The 20323-nt window shown below is 42.9% G+C and overlaps 3 protein-coding genes across 6 annotated transcripts in view; 2 read left to right on the top strand and 1 right to left on the bottom strand.

Annotated features, from left to right (window-relative positions):
- Nucleotides 1-5835, top strand: part of sptbn4b (spectrin, beta, non-erythrocytic 4b) — a 54360-nt gene extending 48525 nt beyond the window's left edge. For 2 of the 3 annotated variants that reach the window (XM_087796300.1, XM_087796299.1), the window contains 4 exons: nucleotides 180-436; nucleotides 2720-2890; nucleotides 3734-3776; nucleotides 3854-5835. In XM_087796300.1, coding sequence (XP_087652426.1) covers nucleotides 180-436; nucleotides 2720-2890; nucleotides 3734-3776; nucleotides 3854-4162 — 780 coding nt within the window. In that variant the 3' untranslated portion in view covers nucleotides 4163-5835. The remainder of the gene's footprint in view (nucleotides 1-179; nucleotides 437-2719; nucleotides 2891-3733; nucleotides 3777-3853) is intronic. The other variant, XM_087796301.1, reaches the window with a different exon arrangement.
- A 1860-nt stretch (nucleotides 5836-7695) lies between these two features.
- On the top strand, nucleotides 7696-11133 carry sertad3 (SERTA domain containing 3). 2 transcript variants are annotated; one of them, XM_087795552.1, is made up of 2 exons: nucleotides 7696-7819; nucleotides 9305-11133. In XM_087795552.1, exon 2 carries the CDS (start codon nucleotides 9312-9314, stop codon nucleotides 10152-10154), a length of 843 nt encoding a protein of 280 aa, XP_087651678.1. In that variant the 5' UTR covers nucleotides 7696-7819; nucleotides 9305-9311; the 3' UTR covers nucleotides 10155-11133. The 2 variants fall into 2 exon arrangements, with proteins under 2 accessions (XP_087651678.1, XP_087651679.1); XM_087795553.1 differs by lacking the exon at nucleotides 7696-7819 and adding an exon at nucleotides 7851-8478.
- Nucleotides 11134-11424: 291 nt separating this feature from the next.
- Nucleotides 11425-17577, bottom strand: kcnk6 (potassium channel, subfamily K, member 6). Its single transcript, XM_087796073.1, has 3 exons — nucleotides 17103-17577; nucleotides 12346-12738; nucleotides 11425-12281 (listed from the first exon to the last, which is right to left on the bottom strand). Exons 1-3 carry the CDS (start codon nucleotides 17416-17418, stop codon nucleotides 12043-12045), a joined length of 948 nt encoding a protein of 315 aa, XP_087652199.1. The 5' UTR covers nucleotides 17419-17577; the 3' UTR covers nucleotides 11425-12042.
- Nucleotides 17578-20323: the final 2746 nt, after the last annotated feature.

Below are 20323 nucleotides of genomic sequence, written 5' to 3'. Positions count from 1 at the left end.
TCACATATTGTTTCCACTGTATCATGATATATGTATCGTATCGCCAAATTCTTGCCAATACACACCCCTACTCACATACACTATCCCCCTTTAACCCAGTCTCATTGACACATTCATTGGTTTTTTGACTAGTTTTGCCAACATTAACCTCAATATTCATCAATATTCATCCTCTCCAGGCTCGTGGCGAGGTCCCTCGCCTGCCTAACGGCCTCCCAGAGAAGTCCTCTCGTCAGGACAGGCCGCGAGCCCGGGACAGGCCCAAACCACGTCGACGGCCGAGGCCGAAGGAAGCGGGAGAGACGACTCGGCGATCCCGGTCGGCACCGGCTCAGAGCAGCCCGGCCGTCCCGCAGCCCCCGACACACGCCGCCCACCACGAGGGCTTCCTCTTCCGAAAGCTGGACATCGAGAGCATGAAGAAGAGCACCAACAGGTGGGTGTTCGTGGACTATCCACTCTGGATGTTTGAGCTATGATGGAGGACGATGATGTCATCAAACTATTTTAATGGAATTAAACATAGCGTGTAATGGAGTTATGTTAAAAATAAATGAAATATGAATAGAGAAGCACAATTTTGGATCATATTTCTTGAACTTGTTGATTTAAGTGGAATAATTTTTGATGACATCACTTCCTCTTTGTAATTAATATGAGTAGTTTAAAACAGGCATGTCAGCAAACACTTTTTATTAACTGGCTGCATGAATGTACCACAAGATGGCCGCTGATTATCGAGAGCACAAAACAGTTTATTTTTGTGTCATAATTAATCATATTTGTTACTTTCCAGCACTCAAAGATATAGCTACGCTAGTATGTGCCATCATTCACAGAAGTTAATTCTATTTGATGAAATATTTACAGCTTTCTCCGAATGTATTTGAGATATAACCGGGCATGCAGGGCAATCATGCATGACGCTTATTCTTGCTTCTGCACAGAAGAAAAGAGCAACACACACACACACACACACTCTAACTGGCCTTGCTTCCTCCAGAGTTACACCAGCAGCACATTCGCTTGCTGCACTGCCCTCTAGTGGCTGGGCTGACATCTCACAGCTATCAAAGCTCATCTCCCTCCAGTGGTGGATGAGCGAGCCGCCAGACGGTTGTCTCACATGTACATGACCGCTTATGTACATGTCAAGGTAACGCACAACATGAATGGCATCACGCAAGTGTATCTTGGGAGTTTAAAGGGTGAAACCTTTCGTCTGCTCTCAAGCCAGGATGATGGAGGAAATCGATCACGGATCCACTTGACTCTGACGTGTTTTATGTGCAGGTTAATATTATCATGACAAACCGCGTGTTTATAACCCGTTTATTCTTTAACTATAACATTTTCTCCGGTCGATAGTTGATGATGTTATCGCGAAATAGTGGATTTTCACTTGTCAGACAGACCTGGTACACCTGTGCTGTGTCTTAAATCGCATACTTCTCTTAGTATACATATATAGTGTACGTACTAACTAGTACGCAAATTCTCCACAGATAGTATGTCTCAAATCAAACACTGTCGCTACGCACTAACTGGAAATGACGCGACAGCTTCTTCTTCTATGACTATTTACATATGGTTTCAACCAGCTGTAGGAACGCTATCGCCACCTCCTGGCAGCTCGTTTTGCAAGTTTGGAAGAAGAAATAAAGAAAAAATATGAGAAACTAAATATTTGCAAGATATTTAAGCTGGTATCAGCACCAAAGACGTGTCATCCACCTACTGCTGCGGAAAATGCACCTGTAAGTATATACATATAATGTATATGCATATATATATGACGTAACTTCCGTTTAAAATGTGACTAAGATGGTGGCCTTTAAGTGTAGATAGCGTCCATCGAACCATACTCAGTTTTGTGGGCGTTTTAGTGACAATTTAGTGTGCATGGTGCACTTAATTTCGCATACTAAGAATTGAGACGCACTTACGCACTAAAAATACTAACTCTGAGTACGCAAGTATGCGATTTGAGACACAGCACTGGAATGTACTCACTCAACCCAGTTCTATGATATATTCCATACACAGATTTTAACATATTGACTTTCATTTTGACACTCATCTCGTCCTCATTCATCCGTGAACCTCGTTGGTTATTTTCTTCTTCTTCATCTTCAAACTTCTCAAGCAAACGTTGTCTCTCCTCTCCGCAATCATCTGACCTCCCTAACTTTGTCTCGCTCCAGAACCGGAGATTTCAACTTGACTATGGCGTAGATGTGTCTAGTTACAGCAACTGAGAAGATGTCGTTCAAAGGGAAAAGATTATTTTGTGAGAGAGTAGCTTTAGTGTATTAACCTGCACATAAACCCTCGCTCTGATTTAAAAGCATGTCGACACCTTCACGAGTACAGATGAAGAAGTTTATTGGTTTCAAGAATAGTTTTTGATCAAACTCTTGTTGTTTTCTTTTCCTGCTGCTGCTGGTCTCCTCCCTTCTTCACAAGGTAAGTCATATGTAATCTGAATAGACCCCCTCCTCCCCCTCCCTCCCTCTGTGTCGTCTGTGTTTGTACGGCGATTTTGTAAACCCCACCTTCATGGCACTGCTCCACTCCACCTGTCTGGTCAGGTGAGTGAGGGGTTAGCTTAGCAGACGTGACTATGCGTCTCCGCCTGATTCGTCTGGTGTCCCCCCTTGTTTCCCCCCCACCCCACCCCACCCCTCCCTCCCCCTCCCACCTTCCCTCCACACTACAGCAGGTCTTGGGTCAACCTGTACTGCGTGCTGAGCAAAGGAGAACTGGGTTTCTACAAGGACGCCAAGAACGTGACGGCGTCGTACAACAACGAGCCGGTGCTGAACCTGTCCCACTGCCACTGTGACATCACCAACGGCTACAAGAAGAAGAAGAACGTCTTCACGCTCAAGTGGGTGTCGATGGGGCAGCTTTCTTGAATGTCCTTCACTTTACAAGATAATGTTTTATGTCTTTAACTAAGTGCTCAATATATCCAGTGATCTACTAGTTAATGACAAAGGTGTGATGAGATGCCACCTATCATCTTGATTGACACTTTTTCTGACACTAACCCCAGAACCGCATCCAATGCAGTCACAACTCTTAAGTTCCAGAGTGTGTGAGGCTGAATAATGAGTCACTCTCAATATATTCTTAACATAAATATATCTATTGTTCCATTTTTAGATACACTTCAGTTACACGTTCATTTTATAAGTAGCTTGTGTGCTGAAAAGGTGTGAGCCCCACTGGTTTAGGTACTTGCCTGCTTAAGTCCTTGGCTCCTAGAAAGGTTTGACTGATCAGCTGCTATTTGTGATGTCACTTGAAGAAATATTTTTTCTGTCTTATGTGACACAAGTTGATATTTAAGACTGTAGGAAGTGACATAAATTATGATGTTTATGTAAGAAATGTGTAAATCATACAGTTTAATATCAGGAAGAGTTACATGAATGAACATTTGGTTTATAAAAATATACATTTTAGATGATTATTCTATGTCGGACTCCGCGGACGTGAAGAAATTGTCAATGTTCTTTAAAGAAATTGGTAGAAATCATAGATTTATACTGACAATGACCTTAAAATATGCAGTTTTGAACCCTTTACATAATTTGACACATTTGAAATCTAATGTAAGGGATAGACTCTTAAGATTTGACAATAACTTTCATAGTTAACTTTGCAAAGTTAATCCTGAATTATGGACTTTTTAAAACTTGACCCCTTGACCCTTTTCTTCCCACAGGACAAAAGACGGCAGTGAGTTCCTCTTCCATGCGAAAGACGAGGTAAAGATTGTTTTCATGTCTGGAGCTTCTTAACAATCAGTACAGAAAAATAAAAGTGTGACTTCTGTCAACCGCAGGACGACCTGAAGACGTGGGTCACCAACATCAGCGCCAGTATATCGGAGCACGAGGAGATCGCCAAATGGGGCCAACCACAACCCACTACCTCATCCACCGACGAGGGCACGCGGAGGGACGGCAGCAAGGCCGACACCCGGTCCGCCGGACGGGGCTCGGACCGGATCGAGTCGGCGGAGAAGGGGAAAGAGAAGGAGAAGGAACGGGAGAAGGAGAAAGAACGGGAGAAGGAGCGGGAACGGGGCGAGAGGTCGGAGAAATCGGGCAAGTCGGACGGGAAGCGAACGGAGAAATCCAAGAAAAAGTGAGCCGCCACCGGCGGGGTGTGTATGAACTCTGGAGGGGGCGCCGTGGACCCGAGGCACCCTCCTCATGCTCTCCGTCTCCACCGACAAGTGGCAGAGTTCGGACGGAAGGACCGAGGTTGATTCTTGGACAGACTTCGGGGAGAAACTCCTCTCTCTGTCTCCTCCTCTGCGGCCCCCTAGTGACTGCCCTGAGAACAGCAGGTGCTGCGCAGTGTGAATGCGGGAGTCGGCGACTCCTGGGCTGTAGTGCTATCAACGTAGCTCATGTTTGTTTTCTAAGAGACAAGCTTTTGTGTGATTACATTTGTCCGATATTTATCCGTCAGAGCATACTTCACTTCGGTTGCAGGGCTGAAGAAATGATGCCAAAAAAAACCTCCACCATATTTTTAGTTTAGACCGTAATCATCACGAAGGTTTTCTCGATTTGGAGTGGAAATAAAATGACTCTATTTAATGTATTATATGATTATTAAAACATAACTTTAAATTAAAGTAGGCTCAGACAAGAGAGATAATTAGGAAAAAATTGAGAGCTTAAATAGTTTATGCTCACACATGATGTCATTATTATTCTGCTCCAAAGCACAGCGTCCGGATCATTTTTTATAGACTTTTAAAACGTCTTTCTGTGTGTGTGTGCGCGTGTGTGCGTGCATGTGTGTGCTGCTCTCTGCTTGCAGGGTCTCATAGCTCTCAGGTTCTTTCAGTTACTGGGAGATAAACGGTGTGTCCATCCATGTGTTCATTCGCCGCCTCGGTCTTCCAGACGCCACGCCGCTGAAACAGCAGGTTCAGCATCCAACGAAAGGGCGGAGTTCCGGAACGTGGGATCCCGAGGACGAGCGGCGGAACTCCGTCCATGTCGGGCTGCATGTTTCTGCTTCAGGAGAGACGTCACGAGATGATTCTCTCTCTCCGACGCACACATTTGTTTTCTGCAAACCTGCCCACAAAGCCATAAACCACGCGCAGCAGACTCTTCCAGTGTTTGGGTTAAGAAGGAATCTTGAATCCCCAAAAAAAACGTCCTTCCTACTCACACCACTGCAGTGTTTGGTTCCATTGAACGACCATTTCATATGATCACTGTCATGCCGCAGCTCCATCCCTGGAATATAAAGTGCAGTTGTCAGGGTTTGATGGAGAGAAGGGTGTGTGATCTTCTGGACTGACTTTAGTGTCTCTGCAGAATCATGAAGATGAATGAAATGACAACGCTTTACATTTCTCTTTCAACGCCCTCTTCTATTAAAGGACCAGTGTGTGGAACTCCAGGCTGTTGAGTCACCCGAACAGATTTCCTGATTCCAACAGGGAAGTGTGACGCTAATATTATCCTCAAATTAGAAGGTATTCTGGTTTTTACTGCTGTTAATATGTTGTTCGGCCCAAACACCAGAGATCATGATGATCCACACACACACGTCTGTGACGAGACGCCACACACCGGTCCTTCATCATCCCTCGCAAGATTTTTTCCCATTGGTTTCGACACGTGGTGTGAATGCCGAACACGATGCAATCATTTACGTGCATGTTGGACACAGAGAAGGTGGTGAGGCGTGTGCGCTCCTGTCCTCGCTGAAGCAGGCGCACCAGACGAGTGTGACGGGAAGCAGGAGGCGTGATGGCGGCGAGGAGGGAGACGTCTGAGCAGTCTCTCTTGCACGTCTGTCCGTACCTGCGGCGCCCAGATGGAATGATGAATAAATAAATAAAAAACTTTTGGTCTTTCAACAATGGCGCTGTTGTGGTCTTTCTTAAAGTAGATGGATGGATAGATGGATGGATGGATGGATGGATGGATAAGGTGTCTGCTGAACTGCCAGCATGTCTTCAACCTCAGTCTACGGCTAGAGAAAGTACCAACCCTGTGGAAGACTTCCTGTATCGTTCCAGTCCCGAAAAAGATCTGACCAAGTGAGCTGAACGATTACAGACCGGTGGCAGTAACTTCGCTGCTGATGAAGACACTGGAGCGGCTGGTCCTCAAACATCTCAGGCCACAAGTCCAGCATGTGCAAGACCCCCTTGGTCTGGTCTCCTGGATTTCGAACTATCTCACAGATCGACCACAGTATGTCAGGCTTAAAGACATCACGTCTAACACTGTGGTGTGCAGTACAGGAGCACCTCAGGGGACAGTACTGGCCCCTCTTCTCTTCACCATACATACTTTTGACTTCTGCTACAACTCCGAGCAGAGTCCTGTCCAGAAGTTTGATGATGACACTGCCATTGTTGGATGCATCAGGGACAACAGCGAGGACGAGTATATGAGTCTGATACGTGACTTTGTGGACTGGAGTGAGCAGCTGAACACCTCAAAGACCAAGGAGCTGGTCTTGAACTTCGGGAGTTCCAGGACAAAGCCACGTCCAGTGTCCATCAGAGGCGACGAGGTGGAGATAGTTAGATAGACAACTAAAAGTACCTCGGCGTGTGGCTGGACAGTAAACTGGTCCTGCAACACAGACCATGTATATAAGAAAGTTCAGAGTAGACTGTAGTTTCTGAGGAGGCTTCGATCATTTAACATCTGCAAGAAGCTCCTCTGCATGTTCTACCAGTCTGTGGTGGCCAGTGTCCTGTTTACTCTTTTTTCAAAGAAAGAGCATTTAGAATATTAAATAAATGTATTAAATAACATGTTTAATATAAGGTAAGGTAAGGTAAAACTTTATTGATCCCTCAGGAGGTCTCCTTCGGGAAATTGTTTTTTTTCCAATAGCCAGCAATTTTTCATAAACAATAAAAAATAATAAATAAAAAATAAAATAAGAACAAGAACATAAAGAGAAAGAACAATATGATACAATCTAAGTCTAAAGATAAAGACAAAGAACATAGGTCAAAGAAAAACACTCCACTCCTGCCCCCAAACTCAGAATTGTACAATTTAATAGCACGAGGAATGAATGAGTCCTTGAGTCTATTTGTTTTGCACCTGGGTAGGAGCATTCGTGCACTCATTCTGCTTCTCTGCTCACTGATGACAGTGTTGAGAGGATGACTGTCATCATCCATGATGGACAGTAGTTTGTTCAATGATCTCCTCTCAGCAACTGTCACCAGTGAGTCCAGCTTCATTTCAACCACAGAGCTCCTGATCAACCTGTCCAACCTGTTGACACTCCTCTTGGACACATTTCCACCCCATGACGTGTCGATTCCAAATGTCCATGAAATAATCTGGTAACATTACAACGAATAATGTAATAAATAATATTAATCCGTGTTTCGAGTCGACTCGTAGTTCTTTTAAATAAATAAATTGTATAAATTAAATTAAAAAGTAAGTAATCGGTTACATATTCAAAATAAAAGCTTGGTGAAGTTTGCGCAATTATATTTATCATATTATTAGAAAATAACCAGAATGCGTTAAGTATACATACAAAGGTGAATTTTACGAGTCAGAATAAAAAAGTTAATTTATAAATCTCTCCATTTTTTTTCTCTCGTTTGATGCGATGTATGTTTTGTTTTGAAAATTCTGTACAGGAAGCTGTTTCAAATTTGTTGAATGCCATTTTTTCACAGTCAAGTCGTCCCTGACTGACCGGTGTTTCAAATACTGACGACTTTCTCCTCGTCCTTCGAGTAAAACTTGAACTTCCTTGACATGTTCGGATTCTAACCAGCGACAATCAGGTAAACGGCTTTTAAATAATGTGTTTACTGACATTTGGCTCGGACAGTTTTCTTTAAACGTTCGATAAGCATGTTCACGTCGCCATCACTAAGTTGGATCGCGATCCTCAATAAATGTGTTATAAAAGTGTAATAAAAGTTCTTATTCTGATGATCGCAGTTATTATTTCATACTTTCGTAAGAATGTGTGGGGGCGGGGCTAACCCCGTTGGTGATGTCATCCTCACGGATGCTAAAGCTAATGCTAACAGCTACACTCTTTGCAACTCGATTAACAAATTAAAAATGTGCTAAAAATAATATGTGATTGAAGCGACGGATTCAAAATGGAGAGAGAATTCCACTACATTGGCGGGATAAATATCTTAAGACGTCGTTGCCACGTTTTAAGGACATTTAGCTTCGACGGCAGGCTACGTTGAAAACACCATTACCCAGCATGCATTTTGGCCCAACCCCCTTTACTTTTGGCGACAAAATTAAATCACAGGCGGGAGAAGAAGAGAGTCGCTCAACATCCAGGCACCGCTACTGGCACTTTTATTGCCTTAAATTGTTACTTTTACCACCTTCCAGTATCAATCCATCGACTAGCTTTTTAACTAAGACGGTGTTTTAAGGAGTGTGTCGATCAAACGTACCCGGAGTGACTCCACAGGTTGGTGCCCAAACTTTCTTGACTGGATAAATAAGATTCATTTTGATCATAAATATTTTTAATGGGACTTTTATTGACGTTTACTGAGTCGCTCTTGCTTTTAACGTTTTTCGATTTTTCGATTTATTTGTATTTGGATCCGGAACTTTTAGTTCCTCTTCATGGAACTGTACTTTCCCAACCCCCACGCTAACTTACGAGCTAGTTAGCTCAAGTGAAGCCTTCAATTCAAACTTTTACCAAAACGTGTTTTGTTGAATGTTTAAAGTGTTTTAAACGCATGTAGCGAGATGTTTATTTTTTTTATTTTTTTTTTTACAACCGATGTAAACGCCTCTCGTATGAGCGTTTTAGAGTTGGAGCGTTTTTTAAACGTTGACCGTCGCCTTTGATGTGTTCCTTGGAAACCATCAAATGACTTATTAATATTATTATGGGATGTACACAAATGGTTATTTCGGGTATTTAACTGTTTAGACGTGTGATCAAGATTGACTTTTACCCGGTTTAATTTGAACTTTTTGCAACTATTTTATTAAGGTCGTCTAGTTCGATTTACTTTTTGTAGAATTGTTTAAGAAGTATTTATTTTTGTCTTTACTGTAATAATGGTTTTAAAACCATACATTGATGCTTCTAAATGCAACTGGATTTTTTTCAATATGTTAAGAACGCTGATGAATAATCGAACTGATGAAGTTGAACCGTCTAACAAGCCTTTAAAACCTAAAAAGGTTCTGATCCAAACACCTAAAACTCGCTCCAGATTCATTTTTTTTGGTTATTTTTACCGTTGTCTGATAACTAACGTGCTGCTTCCTCGCAGGTTCGTGATGATCATGAAGGGTCAGAAGCGGAAGCTCCCGCAGGAGGAGGTGGAAGATGTCGACGTCTGCTGGGAGAACCAGCGACGGTTCGTCTTCTCCGTCTCCCTGAACAAGTACCAGCAGAGCCAGGAGCTGCCCGAGCCCAGCCTGCGCCGGTCGGTGCTGATCGCGAACACGCTAAGACAGGTCAGTATGGAGGCCTGTAGCTCGCCGCCCCCCTGCGAGGACGCCCCGGCGCTCGTCCTCGACCGGACCAGTGCTTCTTCTGGAGAGGCGACCTGGGAGCATTGGTCGGGTCACTCGGTTGCCGTGACAGCCGCAGCTGACTGTCCGTCTGTCTCTCTGCCTGAACCAGAAGAAGACTGGGAGTCCATGTCCGCCGATCCAGATCTGTCCATCACAGCGGCCATCTCCTCCATCATCACTGCACTGGAGTGTAACGCCGAGGCTCCCGCTGCTCCGCGGACCCCACTGAGGTCCCTGGAGAATCTGGAGTCGTCTACAGAGGTCAAATATGGGGTCAGGGTGAACGGGTCGTGGGGACTGCGGGACGAGGACACTAGTGTGGAGGCATTAAAGTCCAGCTACCTCCACGATGTCACCATGGAGGATCTGTTTCAGGACATAGACACCTCTTTACTGGAGAGAGACATGGGGGTCCTGGGCCTGAGAGCATCTGGAGAGGACCTCCTCATGTACCTTCCAACATACCCGTCTTCATCCCAGTCCACCAAGTGCCTTCCGTCCTTCTCCTCGTTCGCCTCGCCCGTGCAGTCCTTCTCAAGTCAGAGTCCACTCAGGGAGGGTCTCGATCTGGACCACCTGATGGAGATCCTGGTTGAGTCTTGATGACCTTCCAGGAGGACCTAAAGTGAACCGCAAATTTTTAAAGACAATTTTGACTATTTTAACATTGTGAAGAGACTTTAGTATCCATGTTTTAACTCCTGAGCCACAGAGACTGTTGGTCCTGCGGCTCGTCTGCAGGACTGTATTTAAACCTGTGGTCCGTCTGCACGTCCCTGTCAGCTGTGGGACTGAAGCGCGTCAATGCAGTATTGTTTACACTTTTTGTCTAAAACTGTCGCTACAATGGTTGAATCACTACCAGGGCTGAGACGTCAGGTCTGACCAAGAGTCGTAGCAGCACCGAGCCACGACCTCAGCTTCACGCCACCGGTGTCCTCGTTTTGCACGATAACTACCCGCTGGAGATGCTCTTCTCCCACGGGTGGTCTCGACTGAAATAAAGTGAAACGGTCACATGTCTGACAATACATTTACTTTTTGATGAAGTAAAAGATCGGAACACTGCTGCACAACAGGTCAGGGTTTTGTGTATGTATTGTCCACTTGTAGGAAATTACGACTGCAGGTGCTTAGAATATGCAGTAGGTGGTGCTCGAGAGCCCTGATGAAGGCTTTAAGTCATCACATATTTTTCTTCTTTGACCAGAAGACTAAATGTTAAACTGCCATTTTGGGATTAGATCCCATCAAACTAAGGTTACAGGGGTCACCTGTGTGTCGTCACCTCGTTTGTTTATATATTTTTTTGTACGAGTATTTTTGCAGCATTTCTCTGCAGTGACTTTTCACGTCGATCCAACTGGATCATATTTAAAACATTTTAAATGTCCTCTGCAATGATGTCTGTCAACTATTTATACAAGCAGTTTTCATTCAATAAATGACATTAAAATTGTTTTTTTCCAACTAGTCAATTGTTTCGGGAACTTTTTGTTCCAAGATGCCTTTTGTCAAAATGTGAAAACTTCAAGCGTTTCCTCTGTAAATTTATATGAAAAATGTACAATAAACGTTTCAATTCAAATGTTTATTCCGAATGAGTTTTTTTCCTTCAATTGTAATCAGGGAACGATCTTTACTACCAATGCTGAACCAAAAGGTGGCGCTGTTTCTTTCCGACTGAAATGCGGGAAATTAGTTGAATAATCAGGGTTCCACAGATACTTCACTTTTTGTGTATCATGTCATTTTAAAATTCAAGAGAAAAAAGTTAACGGAGTTTAAATTATAATCCTTATTTTTGTTTTAAATTTTTACAGACTTTTTCAAAGGTTTCAGCTTATCATGAGTGAAGCAAGTGAGAACTAACCACGAAGAAATATACTTTATTTTAATACAATACAAATAAACAACTTCAAGACAATCTGGACTGAATGTTTGATGCTTTAATTATAGTTTACTTTTAAAGTGCAATCTGAGTGTCAGAGAATCTGGGAATCCATTCTTAAAAACACAGTCAGGTGCATCATGCGACTCTCCCTCCAAAACATCAAAACTATGTTCTTACAAAATCTTGGCGAAATATATATATACACACTTTTTTTGTTGTAACAAAATCCACTTGAGAGATCAAGAAGAAAACTGTCGAAGTCTTTAACGTTTCACTGTGGAGTTTGTGCCTTTAGTGAGATTAAAAAGCAACTGAGAAGATTTGACCTTTAGTTCCTGCAGCAGATCCAAAGTCCAAAAAGAGATTTCCCCCCTTGTTATGTCGACACCTGAAAGATAAGTTTCTTTAGTTCCATATTTCTTCTCCGCCTACTCATTGGGAAGACTCCAGACTCCGGTAGAGGTCCACACTGGTCCATGAGTTTGCAGCCGTGACCAGGATTCTCGATTGTAAAGTGAAAATCCTCCTGGTGTGTCCCTCGATCCAACTGCTGGAGCGGGGCCAAGATCAGAGGTCTCGTCTCGTGGAAGGTCTTGTTTAGCCCTTGCTGATGGTGTTGTAGGAGGGCTGAGAACCCGGGTCCAGAGGCCTGCTGGCGGACTTCTCCGTTTCGTGGTCCTGCTTCTCCTGCTCCAGGATGGGCGTGTGCTCCTCGTCCAGGTCCGAGTCATCGCAGCGCGGCAGCTGCAGGTAGGTGGTGAGTCCGTGCAGGTCGGCCAGCATGTGGAAGGTTCTGAGCAGCAGGTACATCATCATCAGACCCGTGAAGAGGTAGACTGCAGGGAGAGGAGAGAGGGGTCACCACAGGTCACGTGAGAGCTATGGACTCGAGAGACTCACCCATGACTCCTACTTGGTACAGAGCCTTGAACCGCTGACCCGGCTGTATGGTGGGGACGAAGTCTCCCAGTCCGATGGTGCAGAGGGACATGAAGCAGAAGTAGACGCCGTCCAGGAAGGTCCAGGAGAACTCCAGCGTGCTGAAGACGGCCGCGGGCGACAAGAAGAAACACAGCACCAGCACCACGAGCAGCAGCGTGAAGTGGACGATGGTGGCCGGGCGAGGCTCCAGACCGGACCGGTGCAGGAAGCTGACGGGGACGTAGACCAGCGGGTACATGAGTCTCTGGACGCAGGCCGTGAGCACCAGCATGGTGAAGGGGACCCCGATCAGAGCGTAGACGATGGAGAAGATCTTCCCGCCGTCGGTCAGAGGAACGATGTGACCGTAGCCTGAGGGACGATACGTGATCAATACTTTATGACTCAAGTCATTAAACCAATCAGCAACACTAGAGAATCAATTGAAAAGCCTCATTTCCACCTTTGACCCTTTTTAGCATTTGAAATATCCTCCATAGAAACCAGAAAATCAGCTGCTGTGCTTGTCGTTCTCCTCAAGAACACAAAAGAAAGACTCAAGAGATCGATTTGATCCAGGTCAGGAATCTGCTACAGAGATGTTCGCTATAACACTAGCGTGTCACGTCACCCCATCACATGTTTAACGTCACATTGTCAACGCGTGTCGACATGTGACCTAAAGACGGAGCTGTCAAACCTCAAGACAAAAGCCTCAACATGGCGGACAAACAAATTATTATAAATAATTTTTTCATATCCATGAATTTGGCAATAAAATGTTACTAACTTAAGAAAAATGAAAACATTTCAAGGTGTGTTGAAAGAAAAACACAAAATAAACAAGTGAAAGTTGACGAAACGGAAGGAAGAAAAAGAAAATGAAGCAACCAAACAACTAACTTTAACAAATTAGATGTTTTGTTTTTTTACATGATCGGATTTTCGGAGGCCCCCAGGCCTCCATTTTCTCAGGTCTGATTTAGGTACAATGAGACTATTGAAATTTTACCTTGTAACTGTATTTCCGTCCTGTAAATCTCTTCGTGACCTTGTGATAAGGGATTGTCATGTTGCGTGAGACTAAGTTTTACGCTGCAATTGTGGACAATTCTTCAAGCTCTGGTTAAGGTCGAGGACGAGGCTTCGGAGGGAAGGTGACAAAATGATAGTCGTGGTGTGAGTCACGCCCTCGTCCACTGGCCGAGGCGTTGAGTCGTCTGAACATCAGCCGGTCACGGACGCACACAGACAAACGTCAGAAGTCAGAGAAAGAACCAGACTTGAATGTGGAGAGAATTGTGAGACTAAGCTTCACTCCAGATAAGACTATGGAGCGTGACACAAGCAGCCACTTCAGCAGTCACTAGTTAGTTTCACTCTCCAGACGATCGATGTCACGGTGCAACCACACAACAGTGAATGAAGCTCTTTGGTTTTATGCTTTCGTTCAACTTGCTTAATGATTTTAATGGATATTTTTGGTCACAAACTGTGACAACGGCAACTTAATATTGTTCTAGTCCCAAATATCTTTCGTCACGATTACAATTCTGTCGTGAAGTTTAATTTTTGAGAGCTGTATGATTGTTAAGAAATGGGCTGTGAAACATAAGAGCTCTAGCTCTGTCCTGTTTCATGCTGTGGTGTGTTGGGGTGGGAATGTGTCCAAGAAGAGTGTCAACAGGTTGGACAGGAGCTCTGTGGTTGGCATGAAGCTGGACTCACTGGTGACAGTTACTGAGAGGAGATCTCTGGACAAACTACTGTCCATCATGGATGATGACAGTCATCCTCTCAACACTGTCATCAGTGAACAGAATAGCAGATGAAGTGCACGAATGCTCCTCCCATGATGCAACACTAATAGACTCAGGGACTCATTAATTCCTCGTGCTATTAGACTGTTTAATTCTGAGTTTGGGGGCAGGAGTGAAGTGAAAAGATGACGATATTACATGTTAGTCTTTATATCCTTTACTTTGCTCCATGTTCTTTATACTTAGAATTAGATGGTGTCGTCACAATTCCCTTAAGGTTAATTCCACTCATGTCTGAACACTGTGCTCAAACGATTATCCTTGAAAACATGAGCTTGTCAGGAGTATTTTCGTCATGGTGACAGCACGTCATGACTTCACGGGTAATAAACTGATATGAACTGAAATGACGATGCGCAGTAAAGACACGGTATTGAAAATAAATAAGTTCTCCTTTAGAAAATACACTTTTCTAAACACCTACAAACTCCCTCCCTGTCCTACCATCACTCTCACCTCCGCACGCACTACCTGTGCCTGAACTTTGTTCTTTGTTGATATTCTGTTTATTAATTGATTATTTAAGTATTGTTGGTTTTCTTATTATAAGTATTACTATTATTTTTTAATGTCCTTTCAACAATGTCTACTTCATGTTCTGCATCATGGGTCTGAGAGGACTAAAATTTCATCTATTCTGTATGTCTTGATACATGTATATTTGACAACAAAAGAACTTAAATAAATATGGTATTTCAAAGAGAAGACTAGGACAAACTTGCTAGAAATCAAACAATGGTTGAGTGAAAACACTTTGCAGCTAAATGTGAAACTGAAACTCTGGTTATTGCACCTGATGAGTTCCAGGGTTGAGTCAATACTTGGGTGACTTAGGTCATTCTGTCAAACTGAGCCTGAGAAACCTGGGTGTTGTATTTGACAAGGACATGTCTCTAGTTTAACACTGCAGAAATCTGACCAGAAACGTTTTCCTTCAACTGAGAAAAGGTCTGGATATGGAGCTTATAATCCATTTGTGTCTTCTGGAAATATTGTAACAGTATATTTTGGCGTCTAAACAAGGAGTCGTCGTCTCGCCTGCATTTAATAGAAAACCCTGCAGCGAGAATTCTGACCCGCTCTAGTAGAAGAACTCACATTTCTCCGATCCTTAAAACTATTCACTGACCGCCAGTTTCTTTCAGGATCAATTATAAAATTCTGGTTCTTACTTTCAGATCTATTCATGGTCAGGCTCCTCCTTACATCACTGATCTGATCCAGTCTTACACCCCAGCTCGGGCTCTGAGGTCTGTGGATCAGAATCTACTGATGGCTCCTGAACATGGTTCAGGACTAGAGGAGAGAAATCCTTCCAAGCTGTTGATCCTAAGCTTTGAGTTTTAAAATGTAAGCAAGTCATTTGTGTGTGTATTTTGACTGTGTATAGCTTTTCTTCGAACTCAACAGCCAGTCTAACCTCCCCTTTAGAGATCCTGTTCCTAAAACGTAAGCACATCCCCATTAAAGAATACAATAAATCCATCTTCACATGCATGTTTGCTCTGGAATTCTCCATCTGCCACGTGTGTGTTCAGTCCAGGGTGTGTTGTTTATACTAGAGCTACTATGAAATCCAATAAAGACGGCAAATCTAATCCCCATGACTGATATATAGGGACTCACTGAGGACAGATTGTGATCAAAGCTCTCAGAAACGAGGAAAAAAGGAAAGTGCCAATTTATCAACCCGTCAAGAGTATTAAAATAACTTCAAGATTCCACATCATCACCTCAACTCTGACGGCCATTCGTGGTCATTTAGAAGATGGGTTAAAAAAAAGGTATACATTTGAAGTACTTAAAAGTTACCGCTTTTAAATTACTTTAAAGTTAGATAGATTAAAGTTACGGCGATCTGGGATTATTTTTTCCTAATGGACAAAAACATCCAAATATACACAACCCTTAAAATCATTCAAAGACAAAACTTCAAAAATCCCTTTTCAGATTTATTTCAATCAACCTATTGGTGAGATCTTCTGATGTAAACTTGAAAAAGTGGAGAGTGTTACATTTAATTTGACTTCGTAATGAAAACAATGCAACAAAGCTACACTCCAAGTCTCTGTTGAAGGAGCTATGTCATTCCCTGGAGCTGAACCATACGAGGTACCTTCACCGTGACCTCCTGACTCAACGGTCACGTCATCAAGAAGGATCCTGAACCTCGAAGTCTCGCTGGACATTTCCTGCTTCACATTAAAAACTGAAAGAGGAAATGAACTTGACACACACTTGAAACTGAAGTCTTGTGGTTTCAACTGAGGCAACTGTCGAGTTTATAGACGTCTTGTGAGTGACACGGTTTCACTTTGAACGGAGACACCAGGTCAACCATCCTTTATACAAGAAGACACTTTAATGATTTTACTAGAAAAACACGAGACAGTACTGGAATCAAAAGGTATTTTTAGAGAACAAAACAAGACAGCTTACATATCATCCACAAACACATTTAAAGTGTAAGTAAATAATGATAAAAATGTGTATAAAAGAGAGACTTATTCATTGGTGGACGAACTGAAACACAATACAATCCACATCTTTTTTTAATCAAAGGTTACAACCTTTCAGCTGCCAAAGAAAACAAGCCTCAGTTTGTAACCACCATGACTCTCAGTTTAACTACAGTGTTTTTTCAACTTTTCAAAAGTCAGCACTGAAGCTAAAGACAAATATTTGGATTATGGATGATGTCACCAGTGACTTTAAAACAATAAATGCAGTTTTGTCGCTCAAAAGAATGGCTATGCTAGTTCTGGCTGATGCTAAGAGCAGCTTAAAAGTATTTACTTTAAATATAAAACAGTTTAATGTCGACGCTTTAATTCAAAACGCAAACAACCAACTTTGGAGACAAACAACAAGGCTAAAGGTCGCGGGTTTAGGGTCACCGTGTTCTCGGGAACTCACCCACGGTGGTGACCAGAGTGTTGGCGAAGAACATGGACGAGATCAGGTCCCAGTTGGAGGCTCCGGACGCGTTCCTCAGCACCGACAAGCCGCGCTTCTGCGCCCGCAGGACCTTCTCCAGGAACAGGTCCAGGCTGGCGCCGGACACGCAGCTGTGGTTGAGGAAGCCCTGCTTGAGGAGCTCCAGGTCGCGGCGCATCTTCTCCTCCTCGGGCCGCTCGATGCTGGAGAAGACCATGGCGCCCATCAGCAGGTAGATGACGTAGAAGAGCACGAAGCCCGTGAGCAGCAGCCACGACTTGCTGAAGGAGAGCATGGTCGACGAGATCCTCCTCCTCTCGCTGAGTGGCTCCACTTTCCCTTTTTCCTTCTGGTCGTCGCGGGAGCTCCTGAGAGAGGGTGGTCCCGAAGCGAACTTGAAGCCTGGCTCCCCTCCCACCGTGGGAGGGTTCACGAGAGCATCCTGCTGTAGGGACAGACTTCCTGGACTTGTTTTTGCTCAGTCGAGTCAGCGTTAATAAATAACCAGAGATCACTGTTGGTTTAGAGACGCTTCTTCAACTGAAACAAAAGAACTAAATTCAAAAGTAAAACTATTTTGTCTTTGATCTTAAATAAAAAAACACAGGTCAAAGGTCACTTTTGTCTGATCTAAAGTCATCTTCAAGATTCAAAGCGTTTATTGTCATAGACCAGGGTCACAAAGCGCTTAAACAATCAAAACAATATTCAATAAAGTATATACTTTAAAGGTCAAGATAAAACTGATAAATAAAAATTACTTACTTACTTACTTACTTATAGGTACTACGTACCATGAAATCCTTCCTTTGTACCCCCAACAAAAGTGCACAGTATAAACATATATATATACATACATATATAAATAAGTATATATACATTTGAAGGAAATAAAATATTCTGCTAGGTCTCGCATGGTAAGGATGGGAGGATACTTGTATTTGCACAGAGATCACAAGAACTCCATTGTGTATGTGTGTGTGTGTGTGTGTGTGTGTGTGTGTGTGTGTGTGTGTGTGTGTGTGTGTGTGTGTGTGTGTGTGTGTGTGTGTGTTTGTTTGTAACACTGTACGTCATGCGTCCAGTCTGTGGCCCCCGGGGGCCACATATGTCACATAAAGTCATTCTATTTGACCCCCTTAAAGGGTCCATTCTTTTCCTCGGATTTTAAACTTTCTCCTCGGACCTTACCAGGTGCGTTGTTGATCTGGAAAATTGTTTTCAAACACAAAATAAAAAAAATATATATAATAAAAATTCACATCTGAAAAGCCAGAACTAGTGCCACATTAGTTGCTTTTAAAAGTTTGTATGTGTATTTTTCCTATATGGAATTCACATAAAGATTTATTGAGGGGCATTATTACCTTTTTAGATATTAATTGATAAATAAATTCAATTTTAGTAAATAAGTAATTTATATTTATAGAGCGTTTTTCCAAACCAGGGTCACAAAGTGCTTAAACAGTCAAAACAATACTCAATAAAAATATATACTTAAAAGGTCAAGACAACACCAAGACAAACACAGGAGTCTCAGTCAAGGAAAAGCCTGCACAAATAAAAACGTCTTAAGATGTTTCTTGAAGGAGTCAGTAGATCATCAAACACAGAGGGAGAGGAAGATCGTTCCAAAGCTTAGGAGCAACAGTCTGGAAGGATTTCTCTCCTCTGGTCCTGAAGCGTGTTCAGGAACCATCAGAAGATTCTGATCCACAGACCTCAGAGCTAGAGCTGGGGTGTAAGGCTGGATCAGATCAGTGATGTAAGGAGGAGCCTGACCATGAATAGATCTGAAAGTAAGAACCAGATTTTTATAATTGATCCTAAAAGAAACTGGCAGCCAGAGTTTTAAGGATCGGAGAAATGTGAGTTCTTCTACTAGAGCCGGACAGAATTTTCGCTGCAGAGTTTTGTATTAACTGCAGGCGAGACAGATCCTTCTTGTTTAGACATGAAAATAAACTAAAAAAAAAATCAAAAAGATCTTTTTAAAAGAGATTTTTTAAAAGATTCTAGGGGCATTATTATATTTATTGATAAATAAAGTGAATTTTAGGATTTTAATGACATTTGTCCAAGCCAAATATAAAATAATAAGAATTCCTACACATCTCCCTTCATTTTCAAAACATCTAAAATGTAAATAGTTTATTGGACTTGATTTTTAAATGTAATCCTTAAAAATGTTATTTGCTTGTATTTGAACAGACGGAATGAAAGAAAAAGTTAGGGGACATGTTATGAGAGTCTATAACTGATGATCAACAACGTTTAAAACTGGAGATTTCATTTTTGTTAGGTCAAGAAAAACAAAAACCGAAACGTCATTTCTGTCATCTTCTCCGACTTCCTTATTTTGACATGCATTTCCATTTCCGCCCTGATATACATTTTGATCAACTTCCTACATTTTGATCTACATTTTAAATGTCATTATTATTAATTTACAGGTGGAAAAATTAGGCTTGAAAGAGGCGCTGAGTTTTTTTTGTTTTTTTTTAAATTCAATTTAGGAACCTCTCTTTCAGACCAGCATCATGTAAAACGAGACAAATAACAGTAATGAGGATTATCTCAAAACTATATTTTGCATCTCAGACCCGTCTGGTCCTCTGCGGCATCTCTTGCCCCGGTTAGCTGGGACAGGATCCAGCGCCTCACGAGTGATGTTGTTTAAAGTTGGAAATATTTCCCCTCAAAAGCCCGGCCTGTTTAACCTCCTCAACATAACAAGGAGTTGAAGTCACATGAGTGTTTGTGGAGAGTCTGAGGTCCTGGACTCCTCTAGTGAACCCCGTGTTGTTGTTGTTGACACTTTTATATAAAAGTGCAGCTGACTGAGCTGCGGGTCACGGCGGCGGCTTCTCTCGGCATGTTTTTCCTCCTCACAGCACAAAGATCCGTTATCTGGCCGCTGCAGGCTGCCATGACTCAGCAGATCAAGACTTAAAGTCTTTGGAGCCGCGGCACTGATCCCTGCAGACGCCCGAGTCACCGCCGAGTCACCGCTACTGCGCAGGTGACCCGGTTACACATTACACAACTGGATCTGATGACCTACACGAGGGTCTGAGTCAAATCAAGGTAAGAAATGTGGTCAAAACACCCGGACAGACCCCTTGTAACCACCTTGGAGTCTCAGGACAGAGAGAGGTCATCAATTGCAATAGTCGTCGAGTAGAAAACACACACCTTCG

The sequence above is a fragment of the Callionymus lyra genome, chromosome 7 (genome assembly GCF_982586985.1).
Source record: "Callionymus lyra chromosome 7, fCalLyr1.hap1.1, whole genome shotgun sequence".
Classification (NCBI taxonomy): domain Eukaryota; kingdom Metazoa; phylum Chordata; class Actinopteri; order Syngnathiformes; family Callionymidae; genus Callionymus; species Callionymus lyra.
This window is presented reverse-complemented; position numbering and strand designations above follow the sequence as displayed.

What these genes read in the sequence shown, in the direction of transcription:
- sertad3 (XM_087795552.1), top strand. Translation starts at nt 9,312, where the DNA reads ATGATCATGAAGGGTCAGAAGCGGAAGCTCCCGCAGGAGGAGGTGGAA.
- kcnk6 (XM_087796073.1), bottom strand. Translation starts at nt 17,418, where the DNA reads ATGCTCTCCTTCAGCAAGTCGTGGCTGCTGCTCACGGGCTTCGTGCTC. An exon ending in CACTCTGGTCACCACCGTGG is followed by an intron (nt 12,739 to 17,102) that starts GTGAGTTCCCGA and finishes ATCGTCCCTCAG; the next exon opens with GCTACGGTCACATCGTTCCT. An exon ending in GTACCAAGTAGGAGTCATGG is followed by an intron (nt 12,282 to 12,345) that starts GTGAGTCTCTCG and finishes CTCTCCCTGCAG; the next exon opens with TCTACCTCTTCACGGGTCTG.